Source organism: Pteronotus mesoamericanus, unplaced genomic scaffold (genome assembly GCF_021234165.1).
Source record: "Pteronotus mesoamericanus isolate MK-2021 breed Mesoamerican mustached bat unplaced genomic scaffold, CSHL_Meso_final scaffold_54, whole genome shotgun sequence".
NCBI lineage: Eukaryota > Metazoa > Chordata > Mammalia > Chiroptera > Mormoopidae > Pteronotus > Pteronotus mesoamericanus.
Genome location: NW_026555321.1, coordinates 39,915,837 through 39,938,306, shown reverse-complemented (window position 1 = coordinate 39,938,306; position 22,470 = coordinate 39,915,837). Strand labels below are relative to the sequence as shown.

Genomic DNA, 22,470 nt, shown 5'->3' with positions numbered 1-22,470 from the left:
TGCGAACTGTTGGAGCATCTTTATTAACCTCTTTCCCTAATGATGCTTTTTAGCCGAAGGCAAAAATAATCTGAATTTCCTTTCTCTTAAAATTTGCATGGAAGTGTTAATAAGCAGGCTCAAGACAGTAGAGTAATGGGGGGAAAAGGGGACAAATGTAATTGAACAATAATTAAAAAAAAGAGAGAAAGTGGGGAGGTGAAGAAAAACAAATAAGATTGGAGTACCTTCAAGGTTGAAAATTGACCATGGGGAAAATGAGTGTTTTCTTTAGATCATTTCAAAAAGATATAAAGTAGTCCCACTGAAATTGTTTCATGATTGCTAGTTAGGGACAGGAAGAAAACCTAAATGTGTCACATTTTGTGTGTGTGCAGGACACCTGGGAAGGGCTTTGTCTTTGCAGCAGCTCAGATTTACCAGGCCCATGCTAGGAGTTCATCATCTCTGTCGGGATAGGTAGGGCCAAAGAAATAGCTCTGTTAACTTTTAGGCCATTTCCAGAAATATTGATGACCTGGCACTTAAGGACTTTGCCTTTATTTACCCCAGTGATGGGTCTGCAGGGTGCAAAGTGGACTTTTCAGTCCTGTGAGTGACTAATTGAAAGGTCATTGACAGACTTTTCTCTCTGAGTTCCTTAAACTAACCTACTGGTTTGGCATCCTGAGAATATAGCCAAATGCTCATTACTTTTACTACCCATCTGCAGATACTCTCAGGGTCCCATTCTTTTTTTGGACTGATAGGGATGCAGCATGATGAATTTTCTACCCTTAATATTCTTTTAAAAATGTTTTTCTGGTTATAAAAATAATATATGGTCACAGTGGAAGGACATAGGAGAAAAATAAAAGTAACAGGACATCTCACCACACAGAAATAATCACTAGGAACATTTGGTTTGCTCCCCACCCAGATGCCTCTTCCTTGTTATTGTTGTCTCCTCTCTCCCTTTCTCCCTTTTCTCTTTTTCTTCCCCTTCTCTTCCCCGCTTTCCCAAAGTGTTTGTTGAGTTTTATATTCTATTTTTAATAACATACCAGAATTTTCTTATGTAATTAACTATTTTTCCACAACACTATTTTAATGGTTATTCCACTCTATTTTCTCATTCTCCAAATGTAGGTTATTTCTTTCCTCTTTTGTGTGTGTTTTTGCCAATATAGACAATGTTCTAAAGAACATCTTTCCATATTAATTTTTCCATGTTTCTATTTTTTTCATAGAATAAGTTCCTGGCCAGTGATTTTAAAAAGCTCACAATAGTTCTTGCCATTTGCATTTTAGTAAAGTTCTACCCAGTCACATTTCATGCAGCACTGAATAAAGGCAACCTTTTCTGAGTTGGAGTGGTGAACACACAATACAGTGTACAGATGATGTATTGTGGAATTATGTACCTGAAACCTGTATAATTTTATAAACCAGTGTTGCCCCAATAAATTCATTAGGAAGGAAAAATTAAAGGCAATTTTTTTTCTGCCACACCCCAACCAATACCAAGAACCATCATTTTACATAATTTTGACAAATGCATATGTGGATTCTTTTTTTCATTTTTCCTTTCCTTTCTTTAGTTACTAGTGTGGTTGAGGTTTTAAACAAATTCATTAGCTATTTATATTTTTTTCTGTAAAATGTTCATTTAAATCATTTAAACATTTGTTTTTGAATTTACTGTTTTGTTCATTGGTTCCTATGAGTTATTCTATGCTTTGGATAGAATGTTTGTCAAATTTGTAGCAAAGTTTTGTTTAACTTAAATTTTTTTACGGAGAACTATTTTTAGATTCTTGACCTGTTTCCCTTTTAGATTTCCTCATTGCCTTTATACTTAGAAGTCACTTCTGCTTTCAAGAACAAATACTCAGTTATATTTAAAAATGGTTTGGTAGTTTGATACATGTGAGGTGATGAAGTTTCAACTTTCCATTTTTCTCAATGGGTCAAGTAATTATCCCAGTACTCTTTAACAAAAATTTTTTATCTACTGACGCTGACACTATTTTATTGTGTAGTAAGTTTTCATATGGGCAAATATCTTAGTTTCTGAGCTCCTGTTCATTTTTACCAATGTCAGTTGCTTGTTAGGTCAGAATTTTAATTATTGTGTCTTTATAATATTTTTAAACATCTAATGAAACAAATTCCACCCCAATTCTTTCTGCTTTTCATGTTGCCTTGTTTGAATGCTCTTAGCTTTTAATTTTCTATTGTTCAAAGTAAACTTCAGGATCACCTTATCAATTAAAAAGCCCAAATGCTGGTGATTTTAATTTGAATCCTATTCAATCTATAAAATAATTTTAGAATATTTGATATTTTTCAATATCATTTTCCCCATTCATGAACTTGATATAATTTTTTTATTTTAGTGATATTTTACAGTAATTTTTTAATATTTTTCTATTATAGGCCTGTTGTATTTCTTTTTAAGTATGTTCCTTAGCATTTCTATACATATAATTTTTAGGTTACAGTTGTGAATGCTGTATTTCTCCTTTTATTTTCTAACCAGTTATAGGTACATATAAAATTTATTTTATTCTTATCTGTTTATTATGAATATGACCACCTACAAAATTTAGCGAATTATACTGTAGTTGTTTTTGTTAAATAAGATAATTTTATAGTCAGTCCTACGTTCATCAATCTAAGTCAGAATAAATAAGCTTTGAAGTCCTCCTGGGAGTAATGTTTTCTTAAAGTAGCAATAAACCTACTTTTAAAACATTTTTATTAAGTGATATTCTATTGCCATTTCTTAGGAGTCTAAAATTTTGCCTCTGTATCCTTGTTACTTCTTATAATAATAACTTTTTGCAGCTTAACTACTAGCCTTTACTCCTGGAGGAGTTTTGTCTTGTTATTATAAGCACTGTGCAGCTTGTCTTCAGTTAAATTATTTTCTTCCCTTAGTTCTTAATTCTAGACAAATAATATGTTTTTCACATCAGTCTCAAATACCTTCTTTGCTGTAGTCATAGAGGCTTGTACCCAGAAATGGTATAGAATTCTCTTATACATTTTTAATAAATCTTTAGCCTTAGTTTAGTGCTTTCTATAACACACTCCTTGCTACAAGGCAAGTGACTGATGCGGAGGCACTGGGGAAACCTTGCTACTGGCCAGGGCATACTCTGATGTTTCCACACACATATGAGGTCCTCTTCCAGGTCCCCTTCCCTCCCCGACCCAGTCACTATCCATTGAAATCCTGTCTCTTCTGCAAATGCATCTTTTGAAGGGCTCACATTTTATATAAGGGTTTACAAGAAAAAGATCAAGCATTTTTCCAATCCAGTGGGGGAAAAAATCTTGTTAATGTTCACTGAGGTCTTTCTGATTTATAAATCACATAGGACTGTGTAATCTCAGGAACATGATGGGCTGAATTATATATACTTGCACAGTCTTTGGGTAGAGTGGTTTATTTTTATGATTTTTTTAGGCTATTTTTAAAATTTAGTTGATTCACTCATAGACTGGAAAATTACAACCATTTAAGACATAATTCAGGACATATAGCAAGTACTAACACACACAAATGCATACACCTTACACTTGATCTGAACTTTCAATATCTAAAGAAATCAATATTTGAAATGACACTAAGATTTGAAGTTACATGTTTTGTTTCAGAACATCTAAGTATTTACTCCAATTCCTTACATTACTAATTTTAAGAGGTTCCATAAGTTAAAAGGCATTACCCTAATAATTACTTTTATTTATTTGTTGGAAGGGTCTTAAAAAGTGTTAATATACCAGTTGATTCTTTTTATTTTGTATATGTGACATTAGAAAAATTATTTTGATCATTTATTTATGTTTATTTATAAATATCCTATTTGTTCTGTCTATAACAAGAAATTTCTTTTAGGAATAGTTATAATATGCAAATTGGAATCATTCTGGATGTAGCTAGCTTGATTAGTGAAAGAATACTTTTCTATAGGACTAGATAGTGTAATAGCCAAAAACTCATTGTTACTAGTTTGCAAATATATTATTTAGTCTCAGCTATTATATTTGCTATTAATTAATTGGGTTTAAAATAAAATTTAAAATTTATATATTAGAGTTGTATAATAACCCTTAAAAGCTTTATTTTAAAAAGTAATATTTTGTTTATAACTCAGAATTATGTGAACATTATAATTTCTTTTAGAAAATTGAAATCAAGTATGTTGAAAGTAGTTTATATAGCCTACTCTGCTGTTAAGATATCAAAGGTGTTTTAAAGCATAGTAAACAGACACTAAACTCCTATAAGTGTTGCAGTTGAGAATCATATTTTTACAGTGCATATATTTAGCAAATTATTGCTAAAACCCATAAACTACATAGAAGATAAGTCATCAGATTCATTAATTAGTGTTCTGCTTGCACTTCATGGTCATGACTAATTATTTGTCTGAGGGAAATGATTTTTTATTGAAGTTGCTAGGGCCCATTTCAAAGAGAGAATGTCACATGTTATAATTGAATATCCCCTGCCTAGCTTTTCAGCAGTTTTCTGGATCAAAGTTAATGTTTTCCTTTCTAGGCACTTAGAATGAAGAACTGTCATTTTATTGAAAATAATCAATAACCAACCTTCACATGAAGAGTGTAAATAAACTTGTAATTTGTTCTGTTGATACTATCATTACCTGGCTTTAGCAACTTTTTGCTCTTAACTTTGATTTAGGTATAGTATATATCTGAAATTTTGCCTTATTCCTGAAATAATTCTAAATTCTTTGGCTAAAATAAACACTAGGTATTTTTATGTACTACTTGTCCCAAGTCATGACCAGATTTCTCCTTTGTGCTTGATTTCAGTTTTCAAAATCAGTTCACATCAAAATACCAGGGCTTGCCCATATTAGTGAGGCTCCAAACTGTATTTTGATTACTCCCATTTGTGGGGAAATTTCCTTGCAATGAAAATTCAAGAGATATAATTGGGGGACATTCAAAATTTACTAATCTAATATGTTATAGACATGTCTGAAGTATTCTTTTCCTAATATTCTGTGTTTCTATAAGGAGATTGAGAGTTGCTCTAGAAGTTACCAGGAATACTCTGAGGCAGAACCAGGTACCTGGATTTTCTCTTAAACTAAGCTGTATCATCAGCAAAATTAAATCTCTACAGTTAGAAAAGAATGTTCATTGATATTTCTTTGGTTTTAATGACCGGTGGATATCTTTGAAAGTGATAGTGTGCTAGGCTATCTTTATGGTAAATAAGTTCTGAAATCATTAAAGGAAAATCTGCACCAATCTGCATTTTCTAGAACTAAATTCCTAACTAATCGGCCAAGTAATAATGCCTTAGGAGAATGTGATGGGCAATAGCTTCCTGACCATTTAGGGGAGCTAATTTTAAACCAACACGTTCATAGGGGAAATAATTACTGTGCACTTTCAGTCTAAACCTTGAATGGGTCAGAATGCCTTGGTAGGAATTTGTTTAGGTAATGCTTTATTATATATATAATTTTTTTTCTTCAGTGTCTAAAGTACATTAGGCCCAAATCTGTTATCTCCTTTTAACTCCCACTGGGAGCTGCCGGTCCAGACCAGACAACTCATGATATAATTTGAAAATGCAAGAGTATTACTTAAATGCAAATAAATACTTTCTTTACTCCATTTTTAGCTGAAGTTTCTGGCCTTATAACTTTGATGGAAGATTGGCTTTGTAACCTCAATTCCCTCCTGCGTTTCATAGCATAATATCACCCCCAAGTCTGTAGATCACAGCATAACACACTCATGCTATTCTGGTCAACAGCTTCAGCTCACCCTTGGAAAAGTAGTGATTCAGGCTGAATAGACCTGATTAGCTGCACTATCTTTTATACATTCCGTGACGACTTTTGGCTCCAATACTCAGGTTGGCTCAGGGAATTATCAGCATTCAGTCACGTGAAACTCTCTTCCCCGAGTCTTTACCTGGAACCTCGTGCTGACCCAGAAGCAGCTGTTACTCTCCCATCTCTATGTGACTTTCTTACAGCTTTCTATTGACTTAAAGAATTTTAAATTCTATCTCTTTACACCTTTATTTAATAACCTCTTCAAAAATCTGGTACCAATATTGAAGGTGGTTTGCTAGAAATTATTTTGCCCAGAAATCAGTAGATATTGCTATAGAGATGGATAGATATATTTAACTCAAAGGTATTTTTGAGGTTATCTATTCCTTTTAAAAGGGAGAATCATTCACACCAGTGTGTGTTATCTAACAGTCACCTGGCCAGCTGTACACTTGGCTCTGGTGTTTTATTTTAATAACATGATCTAACTTTAGTACCACATGAAGTCAACAGTGGTCTAGATTTAGGCATATTTTTTCCCTCAGCTTTCTGTACCTCTCAACATCCCATGAGCCCTTTAACCATACCCACTTTTTGGGTTGAAAAGACTACCAACCCATCTAATTCCACCCCCAAGTTAAAATCTAGCCTTGGATTATTTTCTCCTTTTCAAGAAGCTGAAATATGGGATGTGATCATAAACCTATTACCAGTAGCTTGCTCAATAAACCTAGCAGGGAGGCTTCTCTAAGGCATATGTAATACCTATCAATGAAAATTAAATCTTATAAAATTATAGTCATAATAAAAACACAAATGAAAAATACCTTCCATATTTTTGTCATTTTGGGGGATTTTCACTGTCCTGAGGGAGGCTAATTCATTTGTCTAGTCATAAGGCACAGGGTCAGATTTAGAATCTAGGTCATGCAACTAGTAATCCTGTACCACTTATTAAAAGTGGTGATAATAATCATCTGAAGAATAGAAATAACCAAAATAAACCACAGCGGCTAACTTCTAGCTCTTTTTGAATCTTTAAATCTGAGTGAAGAAAGGCATTTTAACTTGTGGGAAGTAACCAATCAAAAACATTTATACATCTATTTGAGTGTTTCTACCTGCTCATTACTCAGTTTATTAATTATTTTTTAATGCTCTTAATGTTATTGTTTGGATAGTTTGAGAAAAATGTCATGAAAAGGTTTTTAGTTGCTGTAAAATAATGGTAAGATAGTATACAAGTGCAAAAGAATTAACATGAAAATTTTTGTATTCTTTTTTTTCTTAGCAGTTTAAAAACTGTACTTTCAATGGTTTGTTTGTTACAAGAGTAATGAATTGATTCTTATTACCACAAATAGAAGTAGTTATATGGAGTATTTTCTTTTAAAATAGAATATCTGCTCTACATTTTAAAGGGGAGATTAACAAATGAAAATACTCATTACTTCAATTTAAAATAAAATTATTAGATGAATAAATTCTTAAAGACATATTAGCTTAGTATTCTTTTTCAGATTATTTTAATTGTATTGAAACTGTTTACTAATCTCTTATAATTAAAACCAATATACATGCTAAATAAATAAAACAGAAAATAAATGTTTTCTGAGAAATGCTGGTAAAGGGGGTAAACCAGTATCTGATACTATGTTGAGTTGCTATATTTTCCCAAGATCTTTCACATAGGTTGCGTTTTTTTCCTTGAAGAAGGAAATCTTAAAAAGAGTGAAAACAAATTATTCCCCTTCTATCCTCATGCTTAAATAATATGTTACATGCAAAATACTATCCTAAAAATGATTATTCTGTCATAAATAAATTTATTTTTATTTATACTAATTTTTGGATTTTTTCTACCAAATAATTGCAAAGACTGTCAACCTTTTAACAGTAGTATTTTCTAACCATGCATGATTCATTTGACCCCACAGTAGCTATAGCTTGCTTGCCTTGTTTCTTCCCTGAAATTAAAAAAAAAAAGGGGGGGATGTATAAAAACACAATGAGCATTGGCTCTACATAGCAAGACAGCAGAACAACTTTAGTCCTAATAAATTGTTAACATTTTATTATTCTGCACATGGATGTTGGATATACATATATAGATGACTTCTCTGAACTTTCTATGTTGAATGTGCACTGTTGTTAAACTACTTGTTTTCTCCCTGCCTGCTCTTTGAAGAAGTCAATTAGGAATAATGGGAAACAAGGGGTAGGCAAAACATTGCAGTGCGGTGTTATTTCCATCTGTCTGGGAATATTTCAGCCAAAAGTTTATTTTTGGGGAAAAAAAAACATAACACAGTCTTACACACACCAAACCACAAATACTTTGGCTGCAAATTATTCTGCAGTGTTGTTGCTGTGTTGTTGCTGTGTCTGTTCTTGTGTGTAACGCTGCCACCCCCCATGCATGTGTTTGCAGATCCTTGTCTGTGTGCTTGTTCATGAATTAGCTCATCCTCTTCCTGGTCCAGGTTAAATTTAATCAATAACGCAAGAATTTATGGGTATGACTGTTAGTTGGAAAGCCTTTACTCACTTCCAAGATGTCCTTTCAAACTACATCTTCTGCTGAAATTTCTCAGTGGGATGAAGTGTTAGTGATTAGTCAACAAGTTATATGTTACCTGACTTTACATATGCCCTTGATGATTCTTGGAAAAATAATTTAATATTGTTTTATCTCAGTTTCTCCTGTAATGGAAAAGGAAGCCATTGGTATGAATCATCTTTTTAACGGTAAGATGATTTGTCCTATTTCCGCTTGACAAATGACCAGGAAGACATCAGTCTACCTTCATCATCCCTGAGTTTTTGGTGGGGAAAAATTGTAGAAACATTTAATGGAACAACAAAATATCAAAAGTAGCAAAAACTCTCCAGTAAAATTGTACTATAATTTAAAATCAACATTGTTCTACAGTAGCTGAAATGTGCAGTTTTTCCATCTTGCCTTTTAACTAACAGTATACCCATAATTCTTGGTGATTGTTATTTTTTTTCCTCCAAAGTTAATTTCTGGGCCATTGGTGACTGCACTATCTCTTACTCTAAATTGTTGTCTTAACTACATTCTTTAAAAATATAATGTTGAAGGCTCATAATATTGAAGATGACTCCAGGATGAACCCCGAGTTTGCAGACCGAATAAAACAGCTTGATAAAGAGGCATCTTATTACCGTGATGAGTGTGGCAAGGCCCAAGCAGAAGTTGACCGATTGCTGGAGATCCTCAAGGAGGTGGAGAATGAAAAGAATGACAAAGACAAGAAGATTGCAGAACTTGAGAGGTAAATTTTGTAGTCATATTATGGATTGCGAACTGTGAGTGGCCACTGATTGCTTAGTTACCCATGTCAGGTCACAGTAGATTCAGAAGGCACATACATATTTCAAGCTGGAAACAAGTTATGTATGAGGAATATGGCCTGTTAGGGATGCTGTTGTGTTTCTTTGGGATACTCAAAAGGCAATTGGCTTATCTTTTGATGGTTTATGTACTTAAGTGTTTAAAAAAATAATGGTCTAGCATTGGTGCCAGTAAAGTGTGTAAGAAATTAAAGCTTTGACTACCTGAAATCTCAGGGGTTTTTTTCCTACCAAAGACAAACATCTGTGGTTAAGGTTTTTCTCAAGCAAAGAATATAGAGGATTATACAGTAGTTGGGAATTTATTCAAGATAGGAGAGAGGGTAAGGAGTTTATGTCCTTCCAGTGTTTTCTGGCACACAACAGATTCATCTTGGGATTTATCTTTTAAGAGGACCTTATGACATTTGATAAATAAATATGTTTGAAAAGGGCCTAAGCCAGGCCTACTGGACAGCAAATTCTGTCTAAAAACAAAGAGGGTTACATCGGGTTCCAGAGTATTTAGATTTTTAGATAAATCATATCCATATTGTATTTATGTATAGTAAGGACTCTAAAAATAAGCTTTCTATCAGTGCTTTTTCCTATATTTCATGTAAGGAAAGAATTTCTGAATAATTTTACATAACTCCATAACCTTTCAAGATTCCTTATTGGTTCAATAATAAGGAAGAATTTGTCTTTCCTAGATTCAGTACATATGGAAAAGATCAGCCCAGTTTTGAATAAATCAATGAATGTTTGCCAGCTCTGATCAAGACACTTGCAAGGGCCTAAAGGACTTAAAGATACATGCAGAATAGTTCTCTATGGTCTTGTGGAAAGATCACAGGATTCAGCAACAAAAAGATCTGGGTTCAGGTTTTGCCTCTGCTTCATGCCAGCTCTGTGACCTTGAATCTTGTTAGGAGTGATTCTTTGACAACCTGTTAAAATGCATCATACTTTGCAGGCACCAATTCCCAGGGTAAGGTGGGATGGTTATATCATTATGAAAAGCTGGATGCTAAAACAAATATATTCTCAATATTAAGTAGCTCTGTATTAAATGGATAGATTAGTTCTTAATAAAATGTCAACATTTTAAAAAAGATTTTATTTATTTACTTTTAGAAAGAGGGGAAGGGTGGGGAGAAAGAGAGGGAGAGAAACAGTGATGTGTGAGAGAAACATTGATTGTGTGCCTTGTCTGCCCCCAGCCAGGGACCTGCCTACAGCCCACGCATGTGCCCTGACCAGGAATCAAACTGGCGACCTTTTGGTTCACATGCCAGTGCTCAATCCATTAAGCCACACCCTCCAAGGCCCAACATTTTAAAATATAGTATTTAATATAGTCAAACCCCAAATCAATTTATAACCATTTAAAAATCTTAACATTGGTTAGATAATCTGATTTTTATTGCGTGTGACCAGTTTAGCAGTTAAACCAATACTTTTTTTTCCTGAGTTAAGTATACTAATTAAAATATTTTTAAGGGCTTCATTTTAATTTTTAAAATGTGGGAATGTTCTGCCAATCTATGGGTTCTTAAAAGCACTGTTAATTTTAGAAATATCCACATGGCTATTTTGGAACTTTATTTTAGGATCAAAATTTTCTTAAAAAGCTAGTGTGAGATTACAGGGAAGTTATGATCATGATTCTTTTATTGGTGAAAAAACTGAGATCCAGAAAGATTGAACAATTTTCTGAGTTGGTCATGTGGTCAGAAAGAGACAAAATTGTAAGGTAGGTTTCCCAACTCCTGGTCCACTGCTGTGAGAAACAGTGAGCCACTGAGAAGATGCTTTAGATAGTAATACTGATGATTTAATAATAGTAATGAGAATCACAGTAATAGATTATATATAGTTTATGCTAACAGTCTATCAGGTACTATATATTATTTAATCTTACCCAAAACAAATCCCCGTTTTATAGATAAGTAAACTTTGACTTCATACAAGTTAGGCGACTTCCTCAGGGTTGTAGTTTACAAGAACCAAGTCTGGCTTTGAATCCCCAGCCTGACAGAGGAGCAAGTATGTGTAGCAGCAAACAGTTGCTCAGCCAGCAGAGAGCCGCTGTAGCTGGGACCCAGGAGACCTGCCTCATCGTTACTAGCTTTCATGAGGGGAAGTGATGTGCCCCACATTTAGAAAGCATTTTTCTGCACTAAACCAGATCTCCAGAACTATAATTGAAAATTAGGCTCAGCTACTATAAATATTTGCATAAGATAGCATAATTTTGTAGTTGGATAAACAGGTCTTAGCTGGATGCTCTTGCTATTAAATCATCAAGAATATTCACATTTTTATTTCCTCAATATGGAATGCATTAAAACAACAGTGATTTTACAAGCATTTATCTTTATGTACTTTCTGCACATTTTCTTTATCTCTGCCTTTGCCTCTCCTTAAAGCTGATGCCTCCCAGGCACTGTAATTCATAATGCGTGTGGTGGGACTTGACTCTGACCCAGTTCTCTGCCTGCCTGAGTCTTGGGTCCAGCTGCAGGACAACAGTCTGGGAAATGTCTGAGCCCCAGCCCCAGCCCAGGCCCCTAAAGAGCTGGGACTGGAGCTCAAGAGGGGACACTTAGGAAAAGGAGAGCACAGCCTCGGCCTGCCTTCTTGAAGCCTTATCTGCTGGACTTCGTGGACATTCTGACCGAAACATCTCTCTCGGCTCGTCAGGCAGCCTGTCTCAAATTGGGCTGTATCTCCATTCGCTGGCTGAAACTACAAACTTCATACCTCATAATGTTGGAAACTGAAGGTTTCTTAGCTATGTGACATATATCTCCATTTTGGAGTCATGGAGGAGTGTTTGCAATTAAGTTCATGATTTTGAAAACCAAAAAGTTGAAGTTGAAGTAAATTTGTGGTCTCTGGTCTGTAATGTGACCTACTAGAGTAAAAAGAGTTCTTTTTAAAAGAAGCTAGTACTCTAAAATATTCCAGAACTTCAGTCATGTGCAACAAGAGGTATGGGGTTCAGAATAACTCAAATGACACTAACCCTGGCGTATTTCTCTCTCAGAAGGCAATTTGTGTTTGCTTTCTATTCTGTTAATCTTCCCATTTTTAAATTTTCTCCAAAATGTATAGAATTGCAAATAGCACATGCCTGGCACTTACATGGATGCATTTACCCTTTAAATTCCACGTGATGATGTTTTTCATCAGCCATTAAAGAGTTTGCTTTCCAAAGTGCGTATTGCTCCAGTGTGGTCCCCATGTGCATCGGTCTGTAAACCCTTGCACTTGATCCTGATGGTTCAGCAGGGAGCGTCTGCCTCAGACTGCAGGTTTCTCTGGGGAAGTTTGACACGAGGTTGGGGTGGGGCCTTGAGCAAGCCCTGGAGAATTGGTCCAAATCAAGCTGAAGTCTTTATTCAAAGGTAGATATCACCTCGGCTGCCCAATCAAGTAGCTAATTAAACGGTAGAGACAGAGAAATATGTGGTCTTTCTGTATCAGTGCCCATCGAAGTCTCTGAGTTTTACTTAGAGTTTCAGATTTAATCCCTTGGTGCCTTCGGGGAAAGGGAGAGGTTAACAGAGTCTGTCAAACAAGGTGTGCTGCCAGTTGATTCCTAGCATCTGACCCATGGAGAGGAATCAGTCAGGTGACCTTTCATGCAATTATCTTAAATATGTTAGTGCGTTTGTCAGTGTTTGTCTAAAGGACAGGGACAGTCAAGCCCTCAGTCACACCCCTCTCTTCTGTGGAGAGGAGGGTGGCTCCCTCGTGTTCTACTTCTAAGGCAAAGCATCAGAATAGGAAACAAGGTAGCACTCCATTAACTGGATCGGGATTAACGCCACTGGACGTTTGGATGTTGAGAAATCCCGTTAGATGCATAAAAGTGCCTTTTCTAAGGTTGAGAGACACACTATTATTTTTTCCTCTAAATTGTGCTGACATAATTTCTTTTATGCCTTTCAGAACTCTTTACATGAAATGTAAACTTAAGCTTTTTTTTTAAAATTGTGATAGTATGTTCTAGAAGTCTCATGGTAGATGGAAGAAATTTGATACCACTTCTATTTGTTTTGATGTAAACTTGTCTTGCTAAACAATTTCCATTTATGTTTGTTAATATATTTGAACAAATTTCTTTAAAATAATTGGTTAATGGTTTTACACCATCCCTAGGCACCTTTTGGGGGAAAGTCATGGGTATCATGGGCCCTTTGAGAATTTGATGAAAATTAGGAACGCTTAAAAAAAAGCAACTAAATCTTAAATGTTTGCTTGCTATTTCAGTTCAGGATTCCCTAAAGCTTGGCTATGAATCTCAGCTCGATACACCTCTGATCCAGAAGGATTTGAAACAGCAGCTGGGGCCCGCACCACCAGAGTCCCCGCAATGACCATGGCCTGACCCAACTCTTATTTTTGATCAGTTGCACATTCATAATTACCAAACACTCTGGAGGGAGATTTCAGTTACAAGGAATTAGTGGATGAATTCTTTCACCATGTGTTTAATCTTCAATTTTCCCTTTGATTTTTATCACTGCAGTAAATGCTGTTTTCATTTCAAATGTTCATGTTTAAGCTTTCTCCTGAGGGTTTGTTTTGTTTTTCCTTCCCATGTGAAATGCTTAAAGCTACTTCTGAGTAGTATAGAATGGTGGAATCCCACTGAGTAGGTGGCTGGTAAAGTATTTGTTTATCCACTTTGTTTGTTGCAAATAGTTATTTTATAGGTTAGCAAAATGAATGTCCACTGTGCACTCCTGAGGTAGCCTGAAGAGAATCATGACTTTTTTCTTTTAATTTTTGCTTGGCATTAGAGACTTTATTGTTTTGACTGATTAAAAGGGCATGTTAAGTATTTTTATACAAATAAGTTATCAAGCATCTGGATATTTTCAGTGATGAAGTACGAGTCTCATTTTCACAACTGAAAAAAATTACTTTCAGCTTTGGAAGTTACTCTGTCCTTTTTCGGGAGACTGATGGGCAGACGGCCCCTCCCCAGAAGCCCTGCTCGTGGTGTCTTTGATCATCACTAGGTGCAGTGCTCTGTGAGCATCTAGAATGGAAATCTTTGAACAGAAAGCCAAATTGCTCGGCTCCTTTTGGTTTTCAGGGATGAAGGAAAAATATCTCACGGGATATAACCAACTTACTGGTTCAAATAAAATCTGACATCAGTGCTTACTGCCAGCTCTAATACCTCAGTAATTCCCATTTCATTTTATTAAATAATAAAGTTTTATATGTGCATAGATAGGAACTTTACAAATACTCCTCCAGAAAAGGGCAAATCCTGCCATCGAGTTGCCAGAGCACACCTCTGGTTCACATCAGTGCTTGCTGTGATTATGCGTATGAGAGCAGATACCAGTGCCTAATGTATCATATTTAATATAACAGCTTATGGTGTGTGCTGGGACTTTTTGGGGTAATATCAGATAAAAGTCCTTCATTTGGTTATAAAACCTGCTAATATTACATCTGTTGGCTGTATGTTTTAAACTAATGTGTTTCCTTCCTTTTATTCTCTTTTGCTATCCCTTTTTCTTTCTGCTTACCCTTCAAATTGCTGCTTTCACCCTCGCTCCACTCAGCTTGACTTTCAGGTTAGTATTTTCAGTTTTTCTTCTAACCGCCTTTCCCTCCTAAGCTCAATTTATTGCTTGCACTTGTTCAGCAAACACATTTCTGAAATGGTTTTCCTCTGGCCACCAGTTTTTTTTTTCCCCAATTTCATCCCATGCCTAAGAGAAGTTTTATTTTATGAGAAGGCTGTGTAAGTGGGAAAAAGCAAAGAAGAAGATGGAAATAAATCACTGTTGGATTATTTGATACATTCTATTCCTGGATTATAAAATCAATAAGAGAAATCATCAAGGAAACTCCCCAGTGCAAAATTGACTGCATGATGATAAAATATGGAGCAGTGGAAAAAAAACAAAATGCAGGATGCTAAATTTAACCTAGGAGAACAAAAGATTTGCCTGGGACACAGCAACTTAAAAGCTAAATTTAATAGTGCAAACCATTCAGACTTTTCGCTTAATAAATCACTGTGTTTTGAAAGATTTATAATACTTTTTTAAAGTCACTTTTGAAAATTATCAGTGTGTTAGTAACATATTGTACACACATGTTATTTCCTATCGTTGTTTTGGTTTTTAACTTTTTAACTTTATTTTTATTAGCCATAAGACATACTTTAATTACCTAGGGAATAGCATATGGACCCAAATGTAAAACTACATTCTGGGTGGACTGTGTGCACCCCACCGTTATGAAGCAAAATGGACATTTTGTTTGGAAACACATCCCAAGTTTGATTCATCTAAGATAGAGGACCCAACTTAACAACTAGTTCTCCTTTAAGTGAAGCAAGTCTTCTCTTTTCAATAATATATAGGGATATATCCTATATATCCCTATATATTGGTGGCCAGTATAGTTGCTCTTTTGACAGGCAAGTTGCATTATTTTCTCTTTATTCACATCTGCCTCTCTTTATCCCGCCCACTGCTCATCACCTAAGCTACCAGACCAGTGCATTTACACCAGCAGCAAACAAGTTCAAAATGACACCTCCTGCCCACACACTGATTTTGTCCAACTGCGCATCCCAACCCCTATGGCTTATACTCCTTGAAAATGAAACCCCTTCTTTGCTCCTCCCACCAACCACACGGGTTGTGCCCCAGAAACTGTCTTGAACTTCATCACACTGAAGGAAGCTGCTTCTCCATAGTCCCTCAAACAGACATCTAAACAGACTAAAAACACGGTCCTCTCACCAAAAACCTAATGATTGTTAAATGACTTTCTGGTTCCTCTGTGTGAAGACACAGACATCAGAATGTGGGTGGGGATGGAAGGGCTTGGGTACACAGCATCCAAACCTTTCCTCTAAGTTTTGGATCTGCTCATTTAATGAAACCTTAAGTTTTTTTCCTTGCCTACCTTTTTTGTTTCCTTTCTCCTTTGCCTTCCCTTTGCTGCTCTTAACCTGCACATGTTGAAATTGAAATCCTTGAGACCAGGGACCCCTTTCACTCTAACATTTCAGGCTTCCTGCCTAGGCTTTCAGATGTTGTCCACAGGCATTTTACTCTGTGTGTGTGTGTGTGTGTGTGTGTGTGTGTGTGTGTGTGTGTGTGTGTGTATGTGTGTGTCCAGGAACTGTCTTTGTGGTATTTAGCTTTTTCCTATTTCACAGTCAACAGACATGAACTCTGACTCTCAGAAGACAGGTTACTGGGGTAGGGCTGGGAGCAGTTGAAGCTTAGAGGGGACTCTCTGGAAAAGGGGCCAGGTGTGCTGATTTGGTTTGACAGAACATTCAGGCCAAGCCTTATCAGGTGACTGTACGTAGTGGTCAAGTCAAAGTTCAGATAACTTCAATATCATTTAATTTCCTTCCCCAGATGAACATGATGGAGAAAATGTGCAATCCTTGTAAACAGTCCTTAGTTATATTTTTAGTGTAGAAGGAATTGGGCAGCCCTGCTCTTCTGGAAACAAAAGAGTCTGTAGAGTCCTGGAAGCTTTCTTGAGCTTTGACAGGATTGCAGGGCTAACTATGCTTTTTTCCCAACCACTTCCAGGTTTACCAGTTAAAATGATATGAAATGTAACAATTGGATAAACACAGAATCTCTAGCCCAAGTACTTTCTTTATAGGACTCACAACTGATATACATATATTTGTGTGTACATACAGATATATGCGTGTGTGTGTGTGTGTGTGTGTGTAATATATTTAAAAAAATAATGTCTGATATTTCTTACTGTAGAAGTTTGTAGTCTGTCTGGTACCTCCCTGTCACCTAATCTGACGTTTGAAAACTTACTAGCTCTTGGGTCTGCTCTATGAGCAGTGGACTCTATGGGAAATCCTCTCCTCCAACTATTTAAAAATGGCCTCATTTCCTTTTCAAATTCTATGTAGACTCTCTAGCTTAAATTTTGGTCGACAGATATGAAATATTGGGTTTGGTAAAATGCAAATGTCATAATCTAAACCTGTTTAGGTTCTCACTGTAGAAAATTCCATTTCTGTCAAGAGTCTCTTTACACACAAACCAGTGGGAAACCGGAGAGGCTGAACAAGATCCTGCATTGCACTCAGGGGGAGGGTTTATGTGAAAAGTGCTCATTTCTAGGAACTATTTGAAAGATTAGTGTGTGACTTATGACAAATGAAGTTATCTAGATAAATTAATGCAGCACTTGACCAAAAAAAAAAAAAAAAAGTATCCTTCGGGAATCAGTTCAAAATCCTGTCAGAGAATCAACCAAGTAGAACCAGAAGGCTCAGGCCTGTCCTGGGCTCTCTCATCCTTCAGTTTGCTTTGCATCCTGGGTCAGCTGCTTCTTTTTTTATGCCTCAGTGTCCCCTCTTGGAGAGAAAGGAGCTGTCTTTGGAGCAGGTCTCCTGGGATCCTCACTGCACGTGTCCGAAGGAGGGGGCATTGGTGACAGGCCCGGTGTGTCTCCCCAGCGAGCAGGCTGGCACCTGGCAGCAGGCGTGAGCTCATTGTTACAGAGTCACTTCAAACAGTTCTACCAAAATAAACTCTTTGTGATGTTTCCCCAAAGCTAAGCACTATGCTCTCAATCCCTCAGTCTAGCAAAAGATGAAGTCACTCCTCCCGGAACTCAGAGGCCTGTTGCCCAAAGAAGTAATGAAAACCATCTTGCCCAGAACATCCCCTGCTGTCCTGCAGTTTGCTCTTTGTAGGGTCTGTTCTTGGCTCCATTTTCTCCAGATTACATAGAGAGTACCTACTGTGTGCTAGGCTAAGCATATGTGCTGGCCTGGCATTTCCAAAAACTAGCTGATGGAAAACTGATGAGACAGTTTAAGAAATGCTGCATGTTACATTATTTTTTTAAAATTCATGACGCACACTGATGCTACTGCTAATAGAATAGCAGAAGTAGCAGCAGCAGTAATTACAATGCACATTGTGTCAGCACTGAATCAATCACTTTTTGTAGCATTTACCCCCTATAACAAATGTATGAGGTTGAGACATCATTTCCTCCATTTTAGAGAAGAGGGGACTAGAGGTCATAGAAATTAAATATTTTGCTTAAGTAACTACAGCATGTAAGTGAAGGATTTGGGGATTCCCCCCAAAAGCTAGTTCTTTCTGATGGACGGATCGAATCTTTGACCTCTTCAGCTCCAGTTGCGTAGTGAAAACTCTGAGAAGGCCTGCGGTCAGGAAATCTGGGCAATTGTGTTCAGCCTGCTGTTTCCCAGACATGGTGTTCACAGAATATTTTCCATGAAGCACTCTGAGGAAATACCATGAGATTCATGCCTGTCCCCCAGCCCACATCCCAGCCTGAGCTGGTTTCTCGTACACAAATCCTGCCCCTCCAGGGACAGCCCAGGTGTCGCCTCCAACACCATGCCTTCTCTGAAAACCCCCGGCAGAAGCAATTTCTCCCTTCCTTGATATCTTCAGTGCCCTATCTGACCCCCTTATTTTTGGCTCTGTCATACCCTACCTCAAGTTAAGATAGCTAGTTAGTGTGCCATGTCTCCCAGTAGAAAAGAGCCTCCTTGAGTTTAGATGGGTCTCTAGCTGGACGCAGAAACTTCACACTGGAAGTGGCAGTCGTACTCCTGAATGTCATTGAATAAATGGTTATTGAAGACAGGTGTTTCCGTTAGCTCATCTCATCCCTGCCATCGTTTACTTGGTCCCTCCAAGAAAAATAAAAACACAAATAAAGCAGAGGGGGAAAGACTATCTTCTGAAGTTACTGCCTTTCTCCCTCTCCCTTTCCTCCCTCTCTTTCTGCCTCCCTCCCTCTCTCCTTTCCTTTCTCCCTTCCTGCTTCCCTTCTCACTTCTCCCCCTCCCTCCTGTGCTCCCTCCTCCCTTCCTTTTCTTTCTTTCTCCCTCCCACCCTTTCCCTCATTCCTTGACTATGGATTGAAATTCTTCTCCGTGCAACATTCAGTGCTGAGTGTTGGGAATATAACAGTAAAAAAGACATGGCCCCTCCCCTCACTGAATTCAAAGACTAACACTTCCTATAAGGAAGGATTTGGCCACTAAGAAAATAGTTTTTCCCATTTATACTAATAACTGGAAAAACTGGGTTTTGGGTGTTTTTTAAAACTCCTTTTCCTTTTGGGGTTGAAGGGGTTATCCATAGGTCAGACAATCATTTCCCTCTTTAAAGCTATCTTATACTAATGCTGACATTTCTGGTGAAGTGTCAGAAAATTTTATGCCCAAGCAGAACTGGTAGAAAGCCAGAAATCAGTTGATTTTGCTCTGGGTGCAAATATTTTATTTGGGATGGAAAAATGTTGTTTTCCCTGATTTACAGCTCCTGCAAACATTAAGTGTGTTCTATATTTAGAAATGGTTTTTAACCTTTGAGGTGTAGCCAGGGGTTGGTTCTTGCACCTTTCCGACCTGGCCTTGGTGGGACTTGCCACGGCTAACGTTTTGCTGAGGCAGCTCCAATTTGTAGAACTGGGGCTTTATGCTCTGTATTATTTTTACTTTTTAGTGTTGCTCTGGTACTCTCTGTACCTTCTAGGTACATGAGGTGGATGGCAAGGAAGATGGAAGGAACACACTGTGTATTGTAGCTGAAATGTTTTGTGGTGCAGCATGTTTCTTAGGTCCTTTAGAGATGAGTAAAACTATTTGCAAACTGCTAATCTGTTGAAACAATGACAACGGTAAGAACAATAGCAGCACAATCAAGTGATAGTTGTAGGTTGGTCTAATAAGGCTTGGCTCCAGAATAAAAGATACCAAGTTGGTAGAATTAACCATTCATTTGTAGCTTTTCAAAAGCATTTTCCCTCTATTCCTCCCCTACTCCTGGCTTTGGTTGGTACTACCATATGGATGGATATCAGCAAATAGTAAATCTCTCAAGATATGTTAGCCTTTTCTGTAAATGTTGAGAAGGGGAAGGAATTTGAAAAAAATAGTTTCTCAGTATTATTATAAATCACTTTCTAGAAAAATAATATCTTATTTCCTTTATATGACTTTTCTTATGAAATGTGAATTCTATCACTTCATTATCCACAATACCAGATCAAGTTGTAGGGAAACCTATCCAACTAGTGACTGGGACTTTCCTCCGTGTTGGGTAAAGGTGGGTGTAATTTTCACACTGCATAATGTCACATTTTTGCGAAGTCTACATTTTGGGGACTAATTTAAGAATGAGTGGGTACTGTGTGTGTGTCTCTAAAGAAAACACTGTGGTGTTAGTGTATCTAGTAAAGGCTTTGGATATTTTCTTTGTTAAAAGTTCTGATGATTTTAATTTACTCTAAATTCAATTAATATTATATAGGAGGAAAACAGGATAGAATAAGAAAGAAGAGCATGACTGATTTTGCTTTGGGTGCAACTATTTTATTGGGAATGAAAAAAAGTTATTTTTCCTAAATGACATCTGCAAAAATAAAAGCAGGTTGTGCAGAATTATTTTTGTAGAAAAACTTTAATTCTAGAACTATAGAGTATGACGGCTAATGAAAACAAATTTGCCATTGAAGAACCTCTTGCTGCTCCCCTTTTGAGTCCAAGAGCAGTGAGATTCATGTTTTAACTCTGCTTGCCCATTGACCTTCGCTTTGAGTTTGTTTTCTAACCGGTAACATTGCTAACATAAGCATTATTCTTACTGATACATACAGAATTGAGTGCATAATAACTTATGCTTTACCATAATTTTTTCAATGAAAGTTGAAAAGTATGCAATTCTCAGTGTGTTGAATAAATATACTATTTCTTGTGAGACCCCACACAAAGTTGTGAAGACACAACTGTGAACATAAGCAACTCTTAAGATATTTTAATGTAGACAAGGGCAGAACTTCATATAGGGAATTGCTTTGCAAAATTTTTCTTTATTTCATGCCAAAATATCTTTAGAAAGTTTTGAGAACATAACCATCACCTTCCTCAGATGGGAACATGTAGTAACAGAATAGCGTCTCACTGGCCTTTGGTCTTGATCAACTGGAATATTCCCATGGCTAGACAGATCTTGATGTGATGTGTGAGTTGAAGTGTAAGAGAGTGGTTTTAAATTTAACTTCAGAGCCCTCTGTTATTTGATAATATGTCAGTTTGATGGTTCCAAGGACAGCATGATATGTTGCTCACAGATAATTACTGTGGAGAGAATGACTTGGTTTTAATAATGAGTAGCTGGGAATCTTCGGATAACCTGTGATGAGTGGGCCTTGGTGAGAAACACTTGCTGGGCAATTGGCACATAGGTGTCCTATCACTTTGGTGAGTGTGGGTGCTCTTCTGCCACCTAACATGCAAATTAGGGGCTTTTTAGGGATTCCTGAGCAGATAAAGAAGTACTGCTCTTGGATTTTGCTTGTGTCATCTATCCTAGACTGTTATTACTTTACATTAGTATTTTGCTTGTAATTCAGGTTATGCAAACAGCTATCTATTGCCAGAACATAACACATAGAAAATTAAATCAACTTCAACCCAAGAAACAGTATCATCATATCTGTGGCGTGTTGCACCCATGCCTACACGTCTTTAAGGCTATCCCTGGGTTTGTAAAATGGAGGCAATTGAGTTATAGCTCATTCCTCATGAACCTGTGAACAGGATGCATGTTGAGTGTGGAGCACAGTCTGGCACATAGATGTTCATTAAGTGGTGAGGGCAGTGGTTGTCATGGTTATGGTTGTAATGAGGGTTTTCGTGCCAAGAGTAACAGGTGAGCATACGGAGTTCATGTGAAAGAGAAGTAGGAGATGATCTCATCAAGGCAGCCTCCTTGGCCTTCCTAGTTGTATAAAAATCAGTTGCTAGAATAAAGCTGACTGTACACTTCTTTCCTCTTAAGCCATGGAGAGATTTTGAGGGAAAGATTGAAAACAACATATTTCTGAATGCTTTTTTACTGAGGAATATGAATAAGTACACTTAGAAATTCATTGTATGCATATTGAAAAGTAGTCTTCATATATATGTATATATATGTATGTATTTCAATCATATAATTCATTTAATACATGGTTACCTTATATAAAGATGTATTTCAGGGTTTTTTTTTTTTAACAGCAAGGATTCAGCTACAGCCCTTTTGTATCTATGTATAGAGAATATGAAATTGAGGTCAGAGGATAAGCCAGGTACCCAAGTGAGTTCCTTCATCCATTTATTTCCTTTATTCAATAACTTATTTAACTTCCACCAAATAGTAATTGTGTGTCTGCTTTGTAGCAGGCATTGTGAAGTAACTACAGCTTCCATAGTGATGGAAGGAACAATGGA

The 22,470-nt window shown here is 36.7% G+C and overlaps 1 protein-coding gene across 1 annotated transcript in view; it reads left to right on the top strand.

Moving 5' to 3' along the window:
* The window catches only part of ERC2 (ELKS/RAB6-interacting/CAST family member 2), a 763,823-nt gene that overhangs the window by 454,700 nt on the left and 286,653 nt on the right, over window positions 1–22,470 (top strand). The window contains exons 11-12 of the mRNA XM_054595505.1: window positions 8,919–9,112; window positions 14,765–14,776. Of these exons, the coding sequence (XP_054451480.1) occupies window positions 8,919–9,112; window positions 14,765–14,776 (206 nt within the window). The remainder of the gene's footprint in view (window positions 1–8,918; window positions 9,113–14,764; window positions 14,777–22,470) is intronic.